This window comes from Crinia signifera, chromosome 1 (genome assembly GCF_055691185.1).
Source record: "Crinia signifera chromosome 1, ASM5569118v1, whole genome shotgun sequence".
Lineage (NCBI taxonomy): Eukaryota > Metazoa > Chordata > Amphibia > Anura > Myobatrachidae > Crinia > Crinia signifera.
The window spans coordinates 405,672,190-405,690,830 of NC_139217.1; the positions used below are offsets into that span (position 1 = coordinate 405,672,190).

At 41.9% G+C, this 18,641-nt stretch overlaps 1 protein-coding gene across 5 annotated transcripts in view; it reads right to left on the minus strand.

Moving 5' to 3' along the window:
* PAM (peptidylglycine alpha-amidating monooxygenase) overlaps nucleotides 1-18,641 on the minus strand; it is a 136,993-nt gene that overhangs the window by 76,898 nt on the left and 41,454 nt on the right. For all 5 annotated transcript variants that reach the window (XM_083151725.1, XM_083151724.1, XM_083151723.1 and 2 more), the window contains exons 6-8: nucleotides 17,686-17,773; nucleotides 4,040-4,125; nucleotides 503-586 (exon numbers count right to left, since the gene is read on the minus strand). In XM_083151725.1, the coding sequence (XP_083007851.1) occupies nucleotides 503-586; nucleotides 4,040-4,125; nucleotides 17,686-17,773 (258 nt within the window). The remainder of the gene's footprint in view (nucleotides 1-502; nucleotides 587-4,039; nucleotides 4,126-17,685; nucleotides 17,774-18,641) is intronic.

Consider the following 18,641-nt stretch of genomic DNA (forward strand, 5'->3'; position numbering starts at 1 on the left):
GGGGATAGAAGGTGTAACTAACAGTTCAAAAGATAAAATATTGGACCTGATGGTAGATACAAAACCAAAAAACAATTCTATGTTCATGGCTGCTGTGGGTCCGATGTCTGTACGGGGCCAATGGGCGGTATTCAATGCCACGGCGAGGGAGTTTTTTACAGCGAGAATGGCTTATTTTCTGTGAGGAAAAGCAGTCAGAGGATGGCGAAGATGCCCTTAAACGGCAAGGTTCACAGCAAATGCAGTGAGTCCGCTACATTTTGTGCCGAGACCTGGCGTTTTATTAGCCACACTCGCCATTTCACCTCGACAAAGGGAAACAGCGAGATGGAAATGGCGAGTAAAGGGAAGGGAGTTTAATACTTGATGGCGAGCTATGGGCCCTTCTCGCCGTTATAGCTTGCTGTCAGGGGCATTGAGTACCCTTCAATAAGGTGTGATCATACCTTGCTAATTTAACAATTTTCCTATTTAACTCAATATTTGACTTTACTACACTTACCTTGGAATGCTTTAGAGTCACCATAATGAACTTGGAGGACAAAATATTTAATACCAGTATTTCCTCCCACTTTAAATCCAACATCTAAAATACACAATAGATATAAAAGCATTACCGATCTGAGGCATATTACTATTAAACAGATAACAATAAACTTAAGTAGGAAGGTGAACAGCATATTTAAAAATGTACCTAAATAGATTACTCTTGTTTTAACTTTCCAGCCAAGTATAATGCAAGTATGTGTTTATGCATTAAGTGGTGACATGACACAGACATTGTGTTATGGGTGTATATTTACTAAAAACACAGGTTTTAAGAAGTGGAGATGTTGCCCATGTCAACCAATAAGATTCTACTTATCATTTCTCTAGCCCGTTCTTGAAGATGATGGATAGAATCGGTGTGGTTGCTATGGAAACCATCTCCACTTCTAACAACTACATTTTTATATTCTCTCCAATCAATACACTTGTTACTCTAGAGAACAGGTTTGTTTGACAATGTGTGGCATCAATAGAAGCACATTGGTCAGTTTACATGGTGGAGAAATGAACAGAAGACATTTTTGGAAACCAAAGCCAGTCTTTTTGCAAAAGCTGTACGAGGGGATGTTAGCCTGAACATTAGGGGAATACAATTAAGCACAATATTTATATGCATGGTAAAAAAAGACTTACAGTATCAGCAAATTTTGTATTGTGCTATTTTTTTACAGGTACTTCAATCCACATGCTTTTACCACACGAAAAATTAGGGAAAGGTGAATCAATCGCTGTTGTGTCGCAACAGTTTCAGGTGTGGGTCATAGCTTGTGACTGCAATCCTATACATCAGGGGTGGGGAACCTCAGGCCCGGGGGCCTTATGTGGCTCCCGTAGCCAGTCTGAGCGGCCTGCCCACCCGTCCGGCGGCTTTGCCTGGAGTCAAGTACAGGGGAATTCTCGCTAGAGGTCGGTAGTTCTCACAAGATTCCTCTTGATTAACAGCAGCTGGAGACTGTCAGTCCTATTCAGCAGCCGCCGGAGCATGGGACGGCTGCAGCAGGACAATTTGTAAGAATTTTTTTTACATATGGCCCCCGAAGGATTTTTTCCCCATGCAAACGGCCCTTGGCACATAAAAGGTTCCCCACCCCTGCTATACATAGTAAGCAAGGCTCCAGCATCGTCCTTCTGTTAGGCTTACTCAGAAGGTCAATCAACCAATGTTTGCATCTTCGCACACAAGCGCAGGATGTTCGGTGTCTACAATGGGCCTCCAGAGGCTGTGACATATACAAATGTATTTCACAAACCCACTTTGTAATGGATCTGCAGCTGCCAAGGCCTATTCTATTGCTATGATAATGTTATAGCTATACAAAAGCTGAAAATAAATCTCTGCTCTCCTTAAAATGCAAATAATCCCTTTGCAATAGGTTAGATTTAGGGATAACATGAGTTTCCACTAATTGACCTACAGTATTTGGGGGGGAATCTCCTGATATTTTTCCTGTATTTTTTTCAGGAAAGCCAAATTTGACTGCCCCCCCCCCCCCCCCAAAAAAAAAAACCTTTTTAAATAAAAACACGCAAGTTCAGTGAAAACTGTGTGTTTCCATGAGAAACAGCTCTGCTTTCGTTCGAAAATGGGGCTGTTTTCAGGGATTTGTTTCACCTGCCGGAGACAGCAGAAATGTAATCCTCGATAAACTGTGACATGATTTACCAGGTTATTCACAGAACATATTTTTGTCACTCTAAAATGGCAGGGTCTACTGTGTACACTAAGTATTTTGCGCTGGATCAATAAAAAGCCACAATATCTGTAATATCAACTTCTAAATGGATCTCTGCTCATACACCAGTCCATGGCGTCACACAGCCCACATTTGTGTTTGTGAGAAGTCATGAAGCTTACTGGGCTAATTGGATAGCCCCAATGGTATCCATTAGCTGTGCTAATGTACCGCAGCTAATTAGATACTGCTTGGTCTTGAAAAAAAAAAAATAGTAATCAGTGTGTGCTGATTGTTTGGTGCAGGATATAATGTACATCCAGAAAAGCATACAACTACGTACAAACTATTAGATAACCACTATAAATGTTGCGGCTTGTTCCAGAAATGCTTAGTATTTCAGTTATTTTACTTTAGTTTGTTTTTCTAATAAGCATTCCTTTCATCCTTTAGTGCAGGGGTGGCCAAACCGGTCCTCGAGATCTACCAACGGTCCACGTTTTCCAGGTTACCTAGCTGGTGCACAGCTGTAGTCATTACTGTCACATTTTAAAACATTCATTCCTACTATAGATCCACAGATTGCCTGGAAAACATGCACCGTTGGTAGATCTTGAGGACAGCTTTGGCCACCCCTGCTTTAGTGGTTACCCAGCAGTGGCATTAGCAGGAAAATTAAATACCTTTAACATACTAACATACAAAAGTAATGAACAGAATATGTATGGCATGCATTGCAAGAACATATTACTTAATTAAAAGCCTAAGTTTTAACAAAGGAAGTTTTATGCCTTATACTGACAGTGGGATACTGACAGTAAGAATCCTGATGGACTGCAGTATTTCTACCCTAGTCCACCTCTACTGCAACTTAACCCTAACTTCCACCTCCTACAGCAAAATCCTAAACTCCTCCCCCTTAATGCAGCCTAACTCTAGTCTCGACTCCCCCACACCCAACCCACCCCCATCCTGTGCCTAACCCTAACCTCAAGGCCAGCACTTCCCTTCAGGATCCTCACTGCATCCGCCTTGGTCTAAACATACTCATTTTATTACTTTTTTCTATTTTGACATGGACCTAACTTTATGGTGTTTAAAAGGAAAACAAATGAACATTTTCGACCTGGGAATAGGTAGTGAGTGGAATTTACCATCATTTCTCGAAGGTGAAAATCACTGGTAAATCTATAGCAAGCAGTAACAGATTAAGATCACTTGGCTGGGTGGAAATGCAATGTATGGATTAGTTCAGTGGTTCTCAAACTCGATCCTTTAGGACCCCACACAGTTCATGTTTTCCAAGTCACCTGACAGGTGCCATCATTACTGACACATTTTAGAGGATCCACAGGTGGAGCTAATTATTTCACTTGATTTTTTGAGGAGACCTGCAAAACATGCCCTGTGTGGGGTCCGGAGGACCGACTTTCAGAACCTGTGGATTAGTTTATTCTTACACATAGTGTGCTACTGATTTCACAGAAACTCAAAATACTGAATTCTCTCAGGTCTCAAATGAAACATTGGAAAGGACTGTAATGGTGTATATTACTGCAGTGTTCTGTCTGATCAACACCAAACAGTGCATCTCATCTTCATGACGTTCAACGGTCATTTATTCACCAAGTAGGCCCAAAATCCACTAGTGAGCTCAAAGAAACACACACTATATGACACGGCGGACACAGGAAATGACCGATAACAAACACTGTTTGAAAAAGCTGTATTGCAGAATCCGAATAATGCTAATAATAATTATAATAATAATAATAGCAATAATATTCTTAATGATCTACAATGACTCAGTTATATACCTTTAGGAAGCTTGGTTGGAGGAGCATTTCTTGCCCAGGCGTACATAATGCTAGATTTGTCTGTGCAGGTTCCAGCACCACAGTCCCTGTAAAACACATAGACCTCGTCACCATCTTACATCACACCACAAATGATCTTATTATAGCATTATATGGCAGAAGATATTAAGCACAATCAAACATCAACATTAGCGGCATCTATAACAGAAGAGTATTGGTAAAAAAAAAAAAAGAACAAATAGTTTCCAACTGAGCAATTGAGGCAGTTGGCGCAGGATGGCAGAACGCACAAATAAATTGTCTTCTGATATACATCTCTAATTCGTTTATCTGCTTGGAACAGTTTCCTGGCTCCCACTTAGAACCCCCACCCTCTTTTAATCAAAGCTGTAATTGTATCAGATATTGGCTAACATGCCATTACCACATACCTGGCAAAGCTTCAAGGTTTATTTTGTATTTATTTAGAACATCGGTTTTCGTGTAAACTGTGAAGCACTTAGCACATTTACATTATGTATATAATTTATGAATGGCATCCCATTATAAACACACACATATATATATATATATATATATATATATATCACAAAAAAATATGTAAAGAATATATGCGCTGCTAAAGTTGATGATGATCATTATTATTATTCTATATGTAGATATAGAAAAAAAAATCTTTCATGCTGTGGGCAGGGCAGATATATTTAAAATATGTCTCCTGGGAAAACAGCTTGTCCTCTTGTCCCACTTCTCAGTGTAGAGTGCAAGACGTGACACTGAGCGGAGGGGGGAAAGGGTCACTACGCCACCTAACATAACCTCTCGAACTAGGCAAATAATGGTATAGAGTTGAAAAGGGGCATGTCCTAGCTCAAATCACAGTGAAGACGACATGTATTTGGCACCCTTTTCCATGACAACCTGGTATGCTGTAAACATGAAGAAAAAAAAAATACTGCTCATCTTCTACTAAACGTATCAAAACAATAATACATGTTCATAATTCTGAGCAAGTTGGAGATGTTTCCAGTTTCATAACCTAACAATTGAATCAAAAGTTAGCAGCACAAGCTGAAAAGCCAGCGCATGTCACCAGTTATAGTGTACAAAGATAAAATTAGTCTTAAATATTCAGTCAACAAAATGGCTGGTGCCACGGACAGTAGCTTTTTTAAATTTAGACAGGTAGCTGAAATCCCAATAGTAAAATATAAAATATGACACCTTGAGGTTTAGGAAATTGGGACTCTACTAAGATAAATTCTCTTGAGTGTTGGAACTAATGTGCATTTGTCAAATCTTGTAGAGAAATAAAGGGCCTGATTCAGAGGTGGACGACAATGTTAGAGCAGCCGATCGATTATTTGCTACTGTGCATACCCAAAAAGTGAGGAAGACCCCTAAGGCACGAGCATGGCCCTGAGTGTACAACTCAGTGCGTTGAGGAGTATCGGATCACTGTCATACAAAACACTGAGGAAAAACCATAGCATTAATCAAAGGTGGCCAGAAGTGAATGCAAGAAAGCCGTATCTTGGGTGTGTCACAGGAGTGCCAATACAAGTTTGTATTTAAAATACGAATTCATATTGGAAAAAATACAAACCAGTACGCCATCGGATAATACGAATCAGTCAAATACGACTCATTAGTAAATTATTATCCGGAATACGAATGAAAATACGACTACACCAGTCGTATTCATTTGTATTAAGAATACTAATACAATTTTTCAGATTCGTATTCTTAGTAAATTTCTCCCACTGTGTGGCTTATTGTTAGGGCATTGTGGTGTGTGGCATATTGTGTCGGGGGGAATTGTGGTGTGTGGCATATTGTGTCGGGGGGCATTGTGGTGTGTGGCATATTGTGTCGGGGCGCATTGTTGTGTGTGGCATTTTGCCATTTTGTGGCATATCTTCCAACTGTCTGCCTTTTCGCTGGAATGTCCTGTTTTTTTGGGACATTCCCATGTCCTGCCCGGCAGTGTCCCGTGGTGGGAAGGGGCAGTTTAGAGTTCCTCCCTGTCACACGTGAACAGCATCTATTCCTGCAGCCAGAGGGGCTGGGGGCATCGCCAGCACAGCGGCGTAACATTTCGGCACACATTATCCCTCCTCACTTCACTCAAAGGTTGGGAGGTATGGACATTGTGAGTTGTGGAATATTGTGTCGGGGGCATTGTGGTGTGTGGCACATGGTGACAGGGCATTGTGGTGTGGGACATATTGTGTCATGGGCATTGCGGTGTGGGGCATATTTTGTCATGGGCATTGCAGTGTGGTATAATGTGTAATAAGTATTACAGTGTGTGGCATATGTGTAAGGGGCAATTTTTGGTTATTGGCTATTTTTATATTTTTAGTATCTCTTCAGGAATTTAAATCTGTCTGGGGTAGCTCACGCCTGATTAAGGTTGGAGACCACTGTTATAGATGATACTTTCCTCCTCGTATGGACCAATTCTTCAGACAAGCCTTTAATCTTCAATAATTTCCTCTCAACGTCCAAGCCTTTAAACTGAGTTTTTGTAATTTTTTTGTGGTTCTGGATATACCTTGATGTACTATTGACATCATTGGCAGAGTCCAGGGTTCTACGACCGCCATCCTCAGCACTGTGTGGGTACCAGACCCTTCTGGGCCAGTAGGCATTGTAATAATCACTTTCACTTCTTTTTTTTTTTTTATTTAGCACCTTTGCTATTAGAGGAAATGGTGGGAAAATATATCCTCTCTTGAATTCCCATTTTTGAGAGAGAAAGCATCTATCCCCGATAACCCTGTTTGGTGGCAATTATTTTCACATTCCGGGCTGTAGCCAAACTTTTTTATTACCTGCTTGAATACCGAGTACTCCAGCTCCCTTTATTCTAGTAAAATATGTTTTCTGCTGAGGGAAAATGCACGGTTGTTCAGTATACCTGAAACAGGCATTGCTGTTAATGACAGCAAATTCTTTTCAGCCAAATCTATAATTCTCGAGACTTCATGCATTAAGGCTAGGCTTTTCGCACCCCCTGCCGATTCAGTTAGGCTACTACTGCTGTGTTGTCGTAGAATAATTTTTAAGTGCTCTCTTTTTATACTTTTTTGAAAAATTATCCATTAAGCCAACCCCTTTTGTTTCTCGTAAGTTTGAGGACAGTTCTTTTTCTTAAGGGGTCCAGACCCCTTGGTAATTTAGATGCAGCAGATGAGCCCCCAACCAGTCGAACTAGCGTCTGTGGTTAATAGAATAAAATGTGGATCTGCCATAGACATCTTCTTGGTGTGTAGGCAGTTTTCTCTCCACCAGACTCAAGATTTTTTTTGCTGCTTTGGAAATCTTTATCCGATGGTTCACCGAAGTTCCGCACTAAGCATAGTGGAGCAAATCCCAGTATTGTCCTGAAACCACCTGAGGCTTTCACCACTATAAATATGCGGGAATAAAAACGTATCATGATTTCTGCATGTGGACCCTCTTCTACTGCGCCGGAGCGGATAAGACTTCAGGCTCTCCTTGGTCTTCATATGCAATGGAGGTGTTGCTGGCGTCACAAACGAAACAAAAGAAACTATATCCAGGGCCCACCTTTAGTGTTTTCTTCCCAAACATTCAAATTCTTGAATCATTCCTTCCACTGGAGTAATCGCCTGCTTTAGATGGTCATACTGTAGTCTTTGTCCTCGCCTATTAGACTAGCAAAATGACTGTCTTGACATTCATATACCAGATGCATATCTATCCCTAAATGGGTGAACTGGCCAAACTACACTAGCAGCTTCAAAGAAGAAAACTGAAAACCAGTCCTTTTTGGAGGACTTAACTCGGCAGAGCATCATTAGCAAATGTCTGGGAAGAAGGCTCTTTTCATAGCAGAATCCAGAGGGACAGACAACTGCTTCCTCCTATTTCAAAAACTGGCGCCATTTAAAGCTGACACCAGCCTGTTTTTCCACGTCACAGGGATCCATGCCAGGCAACTGCTTTGAATGTCCCAGTGCCGGAATAAGTCAGTAAGGCACCCGGAAGTAGAACAAATCCAGAGTTTACTAAGCCGCACGACCGGAAATGATCTCCTCGCGGCCTGAACATTAGCATCTTGGAACCGCGAATACTGCGGACTACAAGGTATAAGCCAGCATTGTAAGACTCCCTGTGAACAGCCTCAGCACCGACCTTCTCCACATGTGCAGTAGCACAACTGGCCTACTGATAAAGTAACAGAGAAAAACATCAAACCTACTCTTCTCTAGAGACAGGAAAAAAGAGGAGGTAGGGGGAGGAGCAGACATAAGTAGGTTGGGTGGGAGGATCCTGAGGAGGATGCTAGAAATCAAAGGGACTTAACCCATTGTGGAACTGCCATGAAGCATGAGAATGAAAGAAGCTCAAAAGCTTCTGGTGTTATCCTCCGCAATGAATCATTGGCATCCAGCGCATAGTACATACAGAAAATGCCGTAAAACCCTGACCGTGTTTTTATTTATTTGTACATCCTGTCCTCAGTGTGTAAAGTGATTAGAAGATGCACTGATTTAGCAGTAAAGTGTCTGTGGAAGTTAACGCAACAACTGCATTTTCACTGCAGGGCCAACAGCACAGACTATGGAAACTATGGGTAGTATTTGGTGGCACTAACAGCCGGTTGATCTAATTTTAGGTTACTTGATCTGAAGATTACCATGAAGACCTAAGTCTGAATTATATAGGTGGTTTGCTTTGAAGATATTTATAAAAAAAAAATGCATCAGTTCTAAGATCAGAATCTTGTTGCTTAAGTCGGGCTTCATAAAAGATTTAAATAGCTCTTTGACTCTAGTGTTATAGGATTGTACTATTCCAAAAGCTTATCCTAAGCACTCTATGCCAGTTCAGAATTGGCACTTATGCGATTGATATCAGTTGTTTTATTATCTGTTAGATTTAAACTGGCACAATGCACAAAACGTATTTGAACACATGAAAAGAAAAAACAACTAAATGATTTCTTTATAGACACATAACATAGAAACAGAATCTGACAGGTACTTAAGGAGAGACCAAACCTACACTAATACCACTTTCAGCGCGCACTCTCAACCCGGGTTATTGCTGTGCCTTTGCTTCCCCAAAACGGGTCAAGGTGCTGTGTGAAAGCGCCACTGTCAAAATTCCTGTGTTGAGCAACCTGGCATTTCAACCCTGATCTCGACCAGGGTTGAACACTGCTCTAGCCAGGGTTACCTTGCAGTCTGAAAGCTCCCTACCCGAGTTACCCAACACTGCCTTCATTAAACGTAGCTATTGGATGATTCCTCAGCCCAGAACTGCACACTCCTCCTCCTCCACCTCATGAAATAGGTGTATAGTATGCTGCACAGTGTGACACGCTGCTCTATGCTAACACCTGAATTAAACAGCATTAAAGCACAAAGACTCATGAGCTCAGAGAGGTCTGCCATGGTGGTGGCTGCTGCTGCAATGCTGTGAACAGTCTCCGCCCATCACTTTTGTTTACTTTGTGACATCATGTTTGTGAGCCTGAAAAAAGTAAATTTTCAATGACACCCATAAGGTGCCCATACAGGTCCCAATTCGGCCGTGCGTTTTGAGCTTAAATAGCATTGCATCGCATTGCATGCCTTGTGCATGCAATGCAATGCGATGCGATAAAAAGCAAGTACAAAAGGTGTGTGCAGCACATACTTTTTGTACTGTGCGATGAGATGCCGCGGGAGCGCGCATCTCAAAGCACACATCACAGCGGCCGAATCGGGACGTGTATGGGCACCTATAGGTTTTGCAGGGCTAACAAGGGTCCAGTGTGTAAGCGACCAACCCCGGAATAACCCAGGTTGAAGTGCAGTGTGAAAGGGGGTATAAAAAGAATCCGGGTCACAGCAAGGATGGACCAGTGTTCAAAACACTGGTTTGGTGCCGGGTTTGCAGGCTGAAAGCGGTATATCTAAGCTGCAGGTGCAATCTCAAAAATGAATAGGAAAAAAAATTGCACATAGTATTGTTCACAAGAGCTTTACCCTATGCGATTTTTAAAGAAAAATGCACCCTGTCCCTATATTACCTCCCTGTTAAAAACAGCCTGCCCAATGCCTTGCTGCTGCCTGAATAGATGCCATGTGCATGGCATCTATTGAAATTAAATTAAAGATCTTAGCGGAAGTAGTGTTCATTCTAACACCCGCCATATTTGAAAGCCCATGCAGTTCTTCTTCCCTGCCTGGGGTGTCACATTCGGTAATGGGTGTCATTCAATATGTTTTGTAAATTACAATCATAAAAGCAGTATTTGAAAACTCCAATATCTGCAATTACCGAAAACGCAGTGCGATTCAGTGTAATTTTCAATTTGGACTACAAAAATGACACTGAATCGCAGGGTTAGCTGCATTGGATGCAGATTCCATCCCGATGTGCGGCCCTGCGGCATCAGGATCAAAAGCAGAAATAGACTTGGCAGACAAGGCTATTCTGCCACATCGAAAGCAGTTCCATGTTGCTCAATGCAGCACCCCCCTCTCTCCCCCGCACACCGGGCTCCTTGAGCACTGGCCAGTGGACACTGGCCCGTGGCAAATAAAGAGTTAAATAAAACTGTAAATCTAAAAAGATATTGGGTTCTGTATTATGACTAAAAGGCCCAGCAAGCCTTTCCCGCATGCTGGGATTTGGAGAACTACAAGTCTCAGCATGCATGACATTAGTGGGCCCGCTGGGACTTGTAGCCCCACTACTTAACCAATACTGAAAGAAATGAGACCCACATATAATAAAAGTTTTTTATTACACCTTTCACACACCCATACTCACCTTATCTTGACCATTCTTCAACCCGGGCCATGCTGGGTGTCCCAGCTAGTATGCAAAAATATTATTAATTAGCTAAATCTGTAAACCGCAGCTGTCAGGATGAAAATGCCATGTCTTTTGTTGCCATTATCGCTTACAAATTACCTCCTCTCAGCTCATGCTCCGCACAACACCGGTGTTCTGCTATTTTGTGAAAGTCAATGCCACTGTCAACTGACATTTTAAATAGATAACAGAACTAATTTCACTGCTAGCATGAGAGTGAATAAACTCTGACGGAATTTGCAGACATGATAATTGCTTATGCAGAACAGGCTGACAAAGTGGAACTAGAACCCAATGAAGGGTAGGGTTTATTTATAAATGTACATCATCTGTACATAATCAATAACACTTAAACAACACTGCAAAGAGTGTTTGGTGCAATATAAATGATAACAAAATGCATAAAGCATTCTCACGGTTTGTTTTCATGCATGCAATATAAATAAGGCAAAATGAATGGGGACCACTGATGTAGGCGAGCCACGGCAAGCCACCCGACATGCATGCGATTTTGACTATATAGTGCAGATCTGAACTATATAGTCCTTGATGCTCTGTCTTTCGGAGTCTCGATTTGTGCTGCCCTGGGATCGGGACATCGGGATCGCAAGGTAAAAAACGCGTGCAATCTGCATGCGATCCCGATGCGATTTTGGCTATATAGGCAAAATCTCATGCTGGATTGTACCGTGTGTACATACCACAACCCTCCCTCTGGGGCCTAACCCCAAAACCCCCAAAGTCATCTAACCTTATCTTAAGGGCCCTACACACAGAGATTTGTGCCAGAGATTCATAATGGGAGATTCAAAATCTCTCACAGGTCTCTCCCCCCCCCCCCCCCCCCAAAAAAAGAAAAACATATAAACGTTGGAGATATAGGGGCCCATTTATGAAGGACCGCATTGTGGGCAGAATAATACTGCAAGAATGTATTATCCCCGTGCGCAGGGACAGGGCTTCGAAAGGAGCCTGTCCCCACCATGTGCTGAGCCAGGTTCCGTGCGGTCTGCACATGCGTGGTTAGCTTTATTTTGGAAACTTAGTTTTTAACTTAGCTTAGATTTTGGGAACAGGAGGGTGCTGGAAATGGCTCATCCTCACTGCACTGTCACCAACTAAAAGTGTAAAAACTCAGAACCCACCGATCACGGTTATTCTCCGTTCACACAGGCAATATGCTCGCTGAGCCACTACAGGGCTGATCGCGGGAGCACACTCCCGGCAACTGTCTCCCTGTACGATCTGGTAGCTCAGCGAGCATTTCGTCCAGTGTGCCACTGCCAGGGGAAGCCGCATAATCTATACCAAGATAAAAAATTGGTACTTATGTATTATCTGGGCTCCCATGTTAAATACACCCCATTTTTTCATACCCCTACTATCCAAATACGCATGGAGTTGATTTTATATAGTGTGGCGAGCGCAGCGAGCCACCGTGCCCGAAGCGTGGTGAGCGCTGCGAGCCCCGCGAGGGGACGCGGTCTCATAAGAAAAACGGGAGCCCAGATATTACATAAGTACCAAAAAATTGATACCCCAATAATCTAAATAAAAAACCTCATGTCAACTGTCAACCCTAGGAACCAAACCCGCACCAGTTTATTCAGTAATTAGGTCGAGAGGCAAAAGGTTGACACGTGAAAAAGGTCGACCCTGGTTTAGATGAACATTGACAAAAATTTGGCACATCTGAGTGAATAGTTTATATTGCGCTCTACCAATATGTGTGGTTGGTGCTGCTAATCCTGGGGTATGTCCACAGGGACCCCTTGGAGATTTGCTATAATTGGGTATGGACAGCGCTGTCCATACTCAATTATAGCAAAAATTTGGCACAAGCAAAAGGTCAACATGAGTTATTCAGGATTTTATTTTTAAACTTACTTCTTTCTTCACGATCCAAGTGGGCATAGAGTAAAGGGCCCCATACATCAGCAATTAATTGTGACAATTTTCAGATATGGAGATGATTGCCACAATTAATTTTAGATGTGTGGGCTCCCCCTTTTGGCAATCCCAATCAAAATCGCCAATCGATTGCTTAATCAGGTTTTTAAACATGTTTAATAATCTGGTATTATCTGCAGATCTTTATTATATGTGTGGGCATTCCCAATTCGTCTTCTTCATCTTTTTACATTATGAACAGCAATCGATTGGGCAATTTCCAGATATGAAGATGCAATCTTTAGATGGAAAAATCTGCCGATCACTGAAATAAATCTGTAATGTGTGGGCAAAGTCAGATAGATTGTAAAATCCATTTATCTGGCCAAAAAATCCCTGTATCTGGAAATCCATAAATTGTGATTGCTGATGTATGGGGCCCTTTAGATTATAATGGTGTGCGGAGTGTAGTGAACGCAGTAAACTATGCGAGGGGACGCGGTACACTTGGAAGATTGCGATAAAAACTCCCCTCCCCCCAAAAGGAAAACAAATATGTCGACCTTTTCTTGTGTCGACCATTTTTACATCAAACTTTTGAGACCATTTTTGTGTGTCAACCTATTGCCTGTCTAATAATAGTGGTCAACCTATTACCTGTTGACCAAATGATCCCCCACCATCCGCACCAGCCCTCTACTACAGTGATTTTCAACCTTTTTACCTTGCGGCACACTAAATAAGATTTTAAAATTGCCAAGGCACACCATGAGATCCCCACAGGGCAAAAAATATTGGCCCCCACAGGAAAGAAATCAAACCTATTGGCCCCCATATAAAAAAAAAAAATCACACTGGTCCCCACAGGTAACAAAAATAAAATACATTGACCCATTACATGAAAAGAAGAGACCAGTAAATAACAGTAGAACTGGTGGTGGCTGTAAACTGGTTTGGGCATCTCTAGATCTGGGGGCACACTTGAGAACAGCTCAAGGCACACTAGTGTGCCACGGCACAGTGGTTGAAAAACACTGCTCTACTACCTACAATATATGCATCAGAAACTAGCGTACCTCCTCCGAGTAACACGGCGCATTCAACACACACCCATAAGTCAGGGTGTTTCTGTCCGCTCGCTTTCCTGCAGCCGAGTTCCCACCCTGAAAAGCCCAATTACATCAAAAGATACATTTGTCCAAGTCGCATACCCCTCAGAACATGTGCAGAAAAAATGTGCATATTATAATTTATAGTCCGCTCAGAAGGCCAGCCACCACACACGCACAGATGTGTGGGCCTTTTGAGCAACAATAACCGGCAGGGCTGTTATGTATTGCGGTCCCACAGTGGCCGCGCAACCGTATCACTGTGTGGGCTACATACACAGCGATAGTCAGCCGATTTCATATTTATACAGCGCCTGACCTCCATTGTCAACATGTGAACAATGGTTGACATTGCGCATCAATATTATATGTAGAGGGGGGGGGGGGGGGGGGTATTACTAAAGTTTCAGGAGCCCAACCATCCAGTCCAGTCTAAAGTGGCAAAAGTTATTCATTGGCTTGTGTCAAGGGGGCAGATTTATTAAGCTTGGAGAAGAGATAAACTGGAGATAAAGCAGAGAAAAGGTAAAAGGAGATAAAGCACCAGCCAATCAGCTCCCAACTGTCTTTTTCAAACACAGCTGATTGGCTGGTGCTTTATCTCCTTTTACCTTTTCTCCGCTTTATCTCCAGTTTATCTCTTCTCCAAGCTTAATAAATCTGCCCCAATGAGTGACAGTTCCTCAGACGGCAATTATTTTTGATCTGCTGAGCCAGTTTAACAGTTTAAGACCCCACAGAGCTCTAGGCAAGGTACTACCTCAGGACCCCTTATTGATATATTGAGAAATATATATATATATATATATATATATATACATACATACATACACACATATACACACACACAGTGCTCTTCCTCCACTCTATTCCCCCCTCCCCCAATTAAACAGCACTCATTGAATCTGGTCTACCTCTTTACTCACCCCCCACCCCCCCTACCTTTACATAGCTCTCTTCCCCATCCCACCGATCTCCCCTCCTCCTTAACCCATTGATAATGGAGTATTGAATTGGATATTGTTTACCTTACTTTCTATCTGGACATTCCACACAGTTGTTGTTCTCACTGGAGATACTTTTTTCTATATGTAGTCATTTTGGGACCAGCCAGCGCTGTTCGTTACACAGGACTTCTTCAAGGAAATATCTACTCTATTCTTTAATATTACTTCTGACCTAAATTGATAGTCATATTGCTTATTCATTTCCGAAATGCTTTAATATGTATAACCGCTAATACACTTTCTTAATTATTAAAAAGGTACATTTACATTTGGTTATTAGTTATATACGGTTGCATCCAGATTTTTTTACATAGATGCCTGCTACTTTTAAATGTGTAAATGTTTGCAGTACATACTGTATAACCAATGCACGGCAACGCGATTGTGTAGAAGGGGAGCAAACATGAATGCTCTAAACTTAATACTGAATGATATCACTATGCATTCACTGGCAATTTCTATCTTCCTTCAGTTTTAAAAGGACAATAAATAAATTCTCTTCACTGGGGACCGAAACCTTGGTAAATGTGATATCATTTCAAAAGAGGAAAGATTTGCCGGATTTAAAGTATCCCATTATTCCAATGACATAAAAAAAGGACAAGTTCCTCTCACAATGAGCAATAAACGTATTGAAAACTCTTAACAGAAATGTCACTTGTATTATGCAGGTTAAACAGGAATATTCTCTCGGGGGAAGCGAGAAGCATTAGAATGCATCTGAGTTACTGTTATCTGCATAGTGTGCGTCAGATCTCCATGACTTCATTTACAGGTATACGTCACTGGTTTATACACACAATTAATAAAGTCATATAGGCATAACCCAATTAAGAAATGTGATAATGACATAGTATTACTAATGCATTAACCTTTTCGTGGGTTACATTTTTCTTCTGTAAATACGACTCGTTTGCATATGGGTCATGCTTATTAAAGCTCTAATTCAAAATGTCAATAAATAATGCATTTCCTGGGCTACGTTATTTGCTGCTCGTCAAAATATTCAGCACAGAGAATGTATGAGAAAGACTACAAACAGCCTGCATTGCACAAGAACATACACAGAAACCGTAACGAAAGCATGGCTGGTGATTTACTAAGTGCTGGTGCGGTGTTACTGCCGCCGGAGACACACACATTCATCATTACTTGAATCCAGTTATGAGCTCATTTGTGTCCACCCATTGAAACAGATACAGCTAAACACAGCACTCTGACTAGAACAAACACTGACACACAAAAGGCATTAACGCAACCGTATACCACTACAAAAAAAATAAAAAATACTTCTCTTTAAAACATGGTGAAGAATATTAGCAGACAGTGCAGACACAGCAATAAGGAAAGGAAACAAGAAATGTATCAAGGTTTTTGGTTTCAATATTCTGTGCAGCTAACAGGTCGCTATCCTTTAAGCTGTCAAAAAAAATGCTGAGAGGTGTAGTTTACCAGCTGGAGAAATGGCAGTTCCCCAAGTATAAATAGCTGGACCCAGAGGCTGATGGGATCACTTTATATATTATCTAGATCCTCATACCATACAGGTATATACTCTCAATCCATTCATTTTCAGAATTGTGTCTCATTATTGTTTGGGTACTTGTTTCCTAGCACGGCGCCCATCGCATACCTTATTTAGTGGTGTGTGATGCGATCTTCCCGTAAAATTAACAGGAGTGCTTGTACAATGAAATATTGCATAGCATCGCATGCCAGCAAATGGCATGCGATGCAATGCGATTTTTAATTGTACAAGCACCCTGGGTGCTTACAATGTTAAATGCACCCCCATTGTCAACGCCAACCCGAAGCGTGGCGAGCGCTGCGAGGGGCGGCGGTGCGCGTCCTCCGACCTTTTCATACCCCCACTATCCACGTCAGCATGGAGTTGATTTTAGTGTGGCGAGCGCAGCGAACCACCGAGCCTGAAGCGTGGCGAGCGGACGCGTAATAAGAGCCTGAAGCGTGGCAAGCCCCGTGAGGGGATGCGGAATACATGTAAAGTAATCGGTGTCCGCTCTCCATGCTTCGGCCTCGGTAGCTCGCCTCACTATCTAAAATCAACTCCACGCCGACGTGGATAGTGGGGGTACGAAAAGGTCGGAGGACACGTACCGCTGCGCTCGCCACGCTTCGGGTTGGCATTGATAGTGGGGGTGGCGTTGACATGGGGGTGCATTTAACATTGTAAGCACCCATTAGGGTGCTTGTACAATTAAAAATCAAATCGCATCGCAAGCCGCTATATTGCATGCTATGCGATTGCATAAGATGCACTTCGATCAAAATCGGGGGCGCTGTACTAGGAAACAAGTACCATTGTTTGTTTGACAGGATTGCTCTGGGTAGGGGGCAAATTGGTTGACAGCTTCTAGGGTCATAGAATGGGATAGGACGCACTGGCTAATACAAAGGGAAATATCTGATTGCATTTACGAACATACCAGATAATGATCCTATCGATCATTCCCAACCTTGCCCAAAATATGACGGAGTGGCTACTAGCGCCGAAATTTCAAAGCATAACAGCACCTCCAATGGATCACTTTCTCACAGACCAGTCCTAGTTAGACATAGGCAAAAGGGAAGTGGCCTCTCAGGTGAATTTAAGGAGTGGCCAGACAGGTTTGTATGAGAAGTGTCCCAAGTATATGTACAAAAATATTTGTAACAATCAAATATATAAAAAAAAAAAAAAAAAAGACGTTGGCAAAAAAAAATACAATTAATTTACATTACTGCTTTCACACAACATTTAAGACTACAAAGTTGACATGTTATATGGAGACACACGTACCAGTAGTCTTCAGTGGACGAGGGTGAGCTGCATCCAAACAGAAGCATGTGATGTGCTGTGTCCATATTGGCATGGGGCCTGAAGTCAACTAGAACACACACAAAAAAAGAAATGTTCAGTATCTCCTAAATATGATCAGTGATTTAACACTGTACACTCTCCCACCAATGTTAGACATATTTCCATTATGAATTCTGCTCGTGAATAATTATAGATGGCAAACCAGGAATGCCAAGAAATTGTCGTTCCTGCAGATACATAACTGAAAGGAGCAGGATGTATCCCCGCTGTAGCGTGGGGGATAATGATATGTAAAAGCAAATCAGAGATTCATTCTACAGCAGAACTATATAAACTTGTGCACTCAATACTAAACTGTAAGCCCACGGGCAGGTAATTCTGTTATTACACAGTCTAATATCTTACATGGTTTGTTGCCAATTGTAAAACGCAACAAAATATGCTGCTGGCGCTATCCAAATGCTCATAATAATGATACTAGAAAACACTAAGCAAGGAACCCTCCAATAGATCCCTTACACGTGCTAAAGTTTCGTATGTTAGATCGACAGTCAAAAGGTCGACATGCATCAATTCAACAGGTACAAAGGTTGACATGACAAAAAAGTCAAACACAGGTCTGTTTGTTTTTCTTTTAGTTAAAATTCACACGGATTTCCACTAATTTGGCATATGGTCAAACATGCAAAATAACACAAAAATACTTGTGCCTTTATACCTTGGCGACCTTCTGGGGCTGCAGCACCGTTCAAAATTCAAATAAGGGGGCTATACCAACTGCCATTCCAAACTGACTCAATAGCAGTGGGAGTGGCTCCCCTATTTGAATTTTGAACAGTGCTGCAGACCCTTCTCTGGAGATGCCACTGGTGTTAACCTAATGACTGTTAGGTGAAAATTAGTAAAAATGTCCCATTCGTGACAACTAGAAGCTC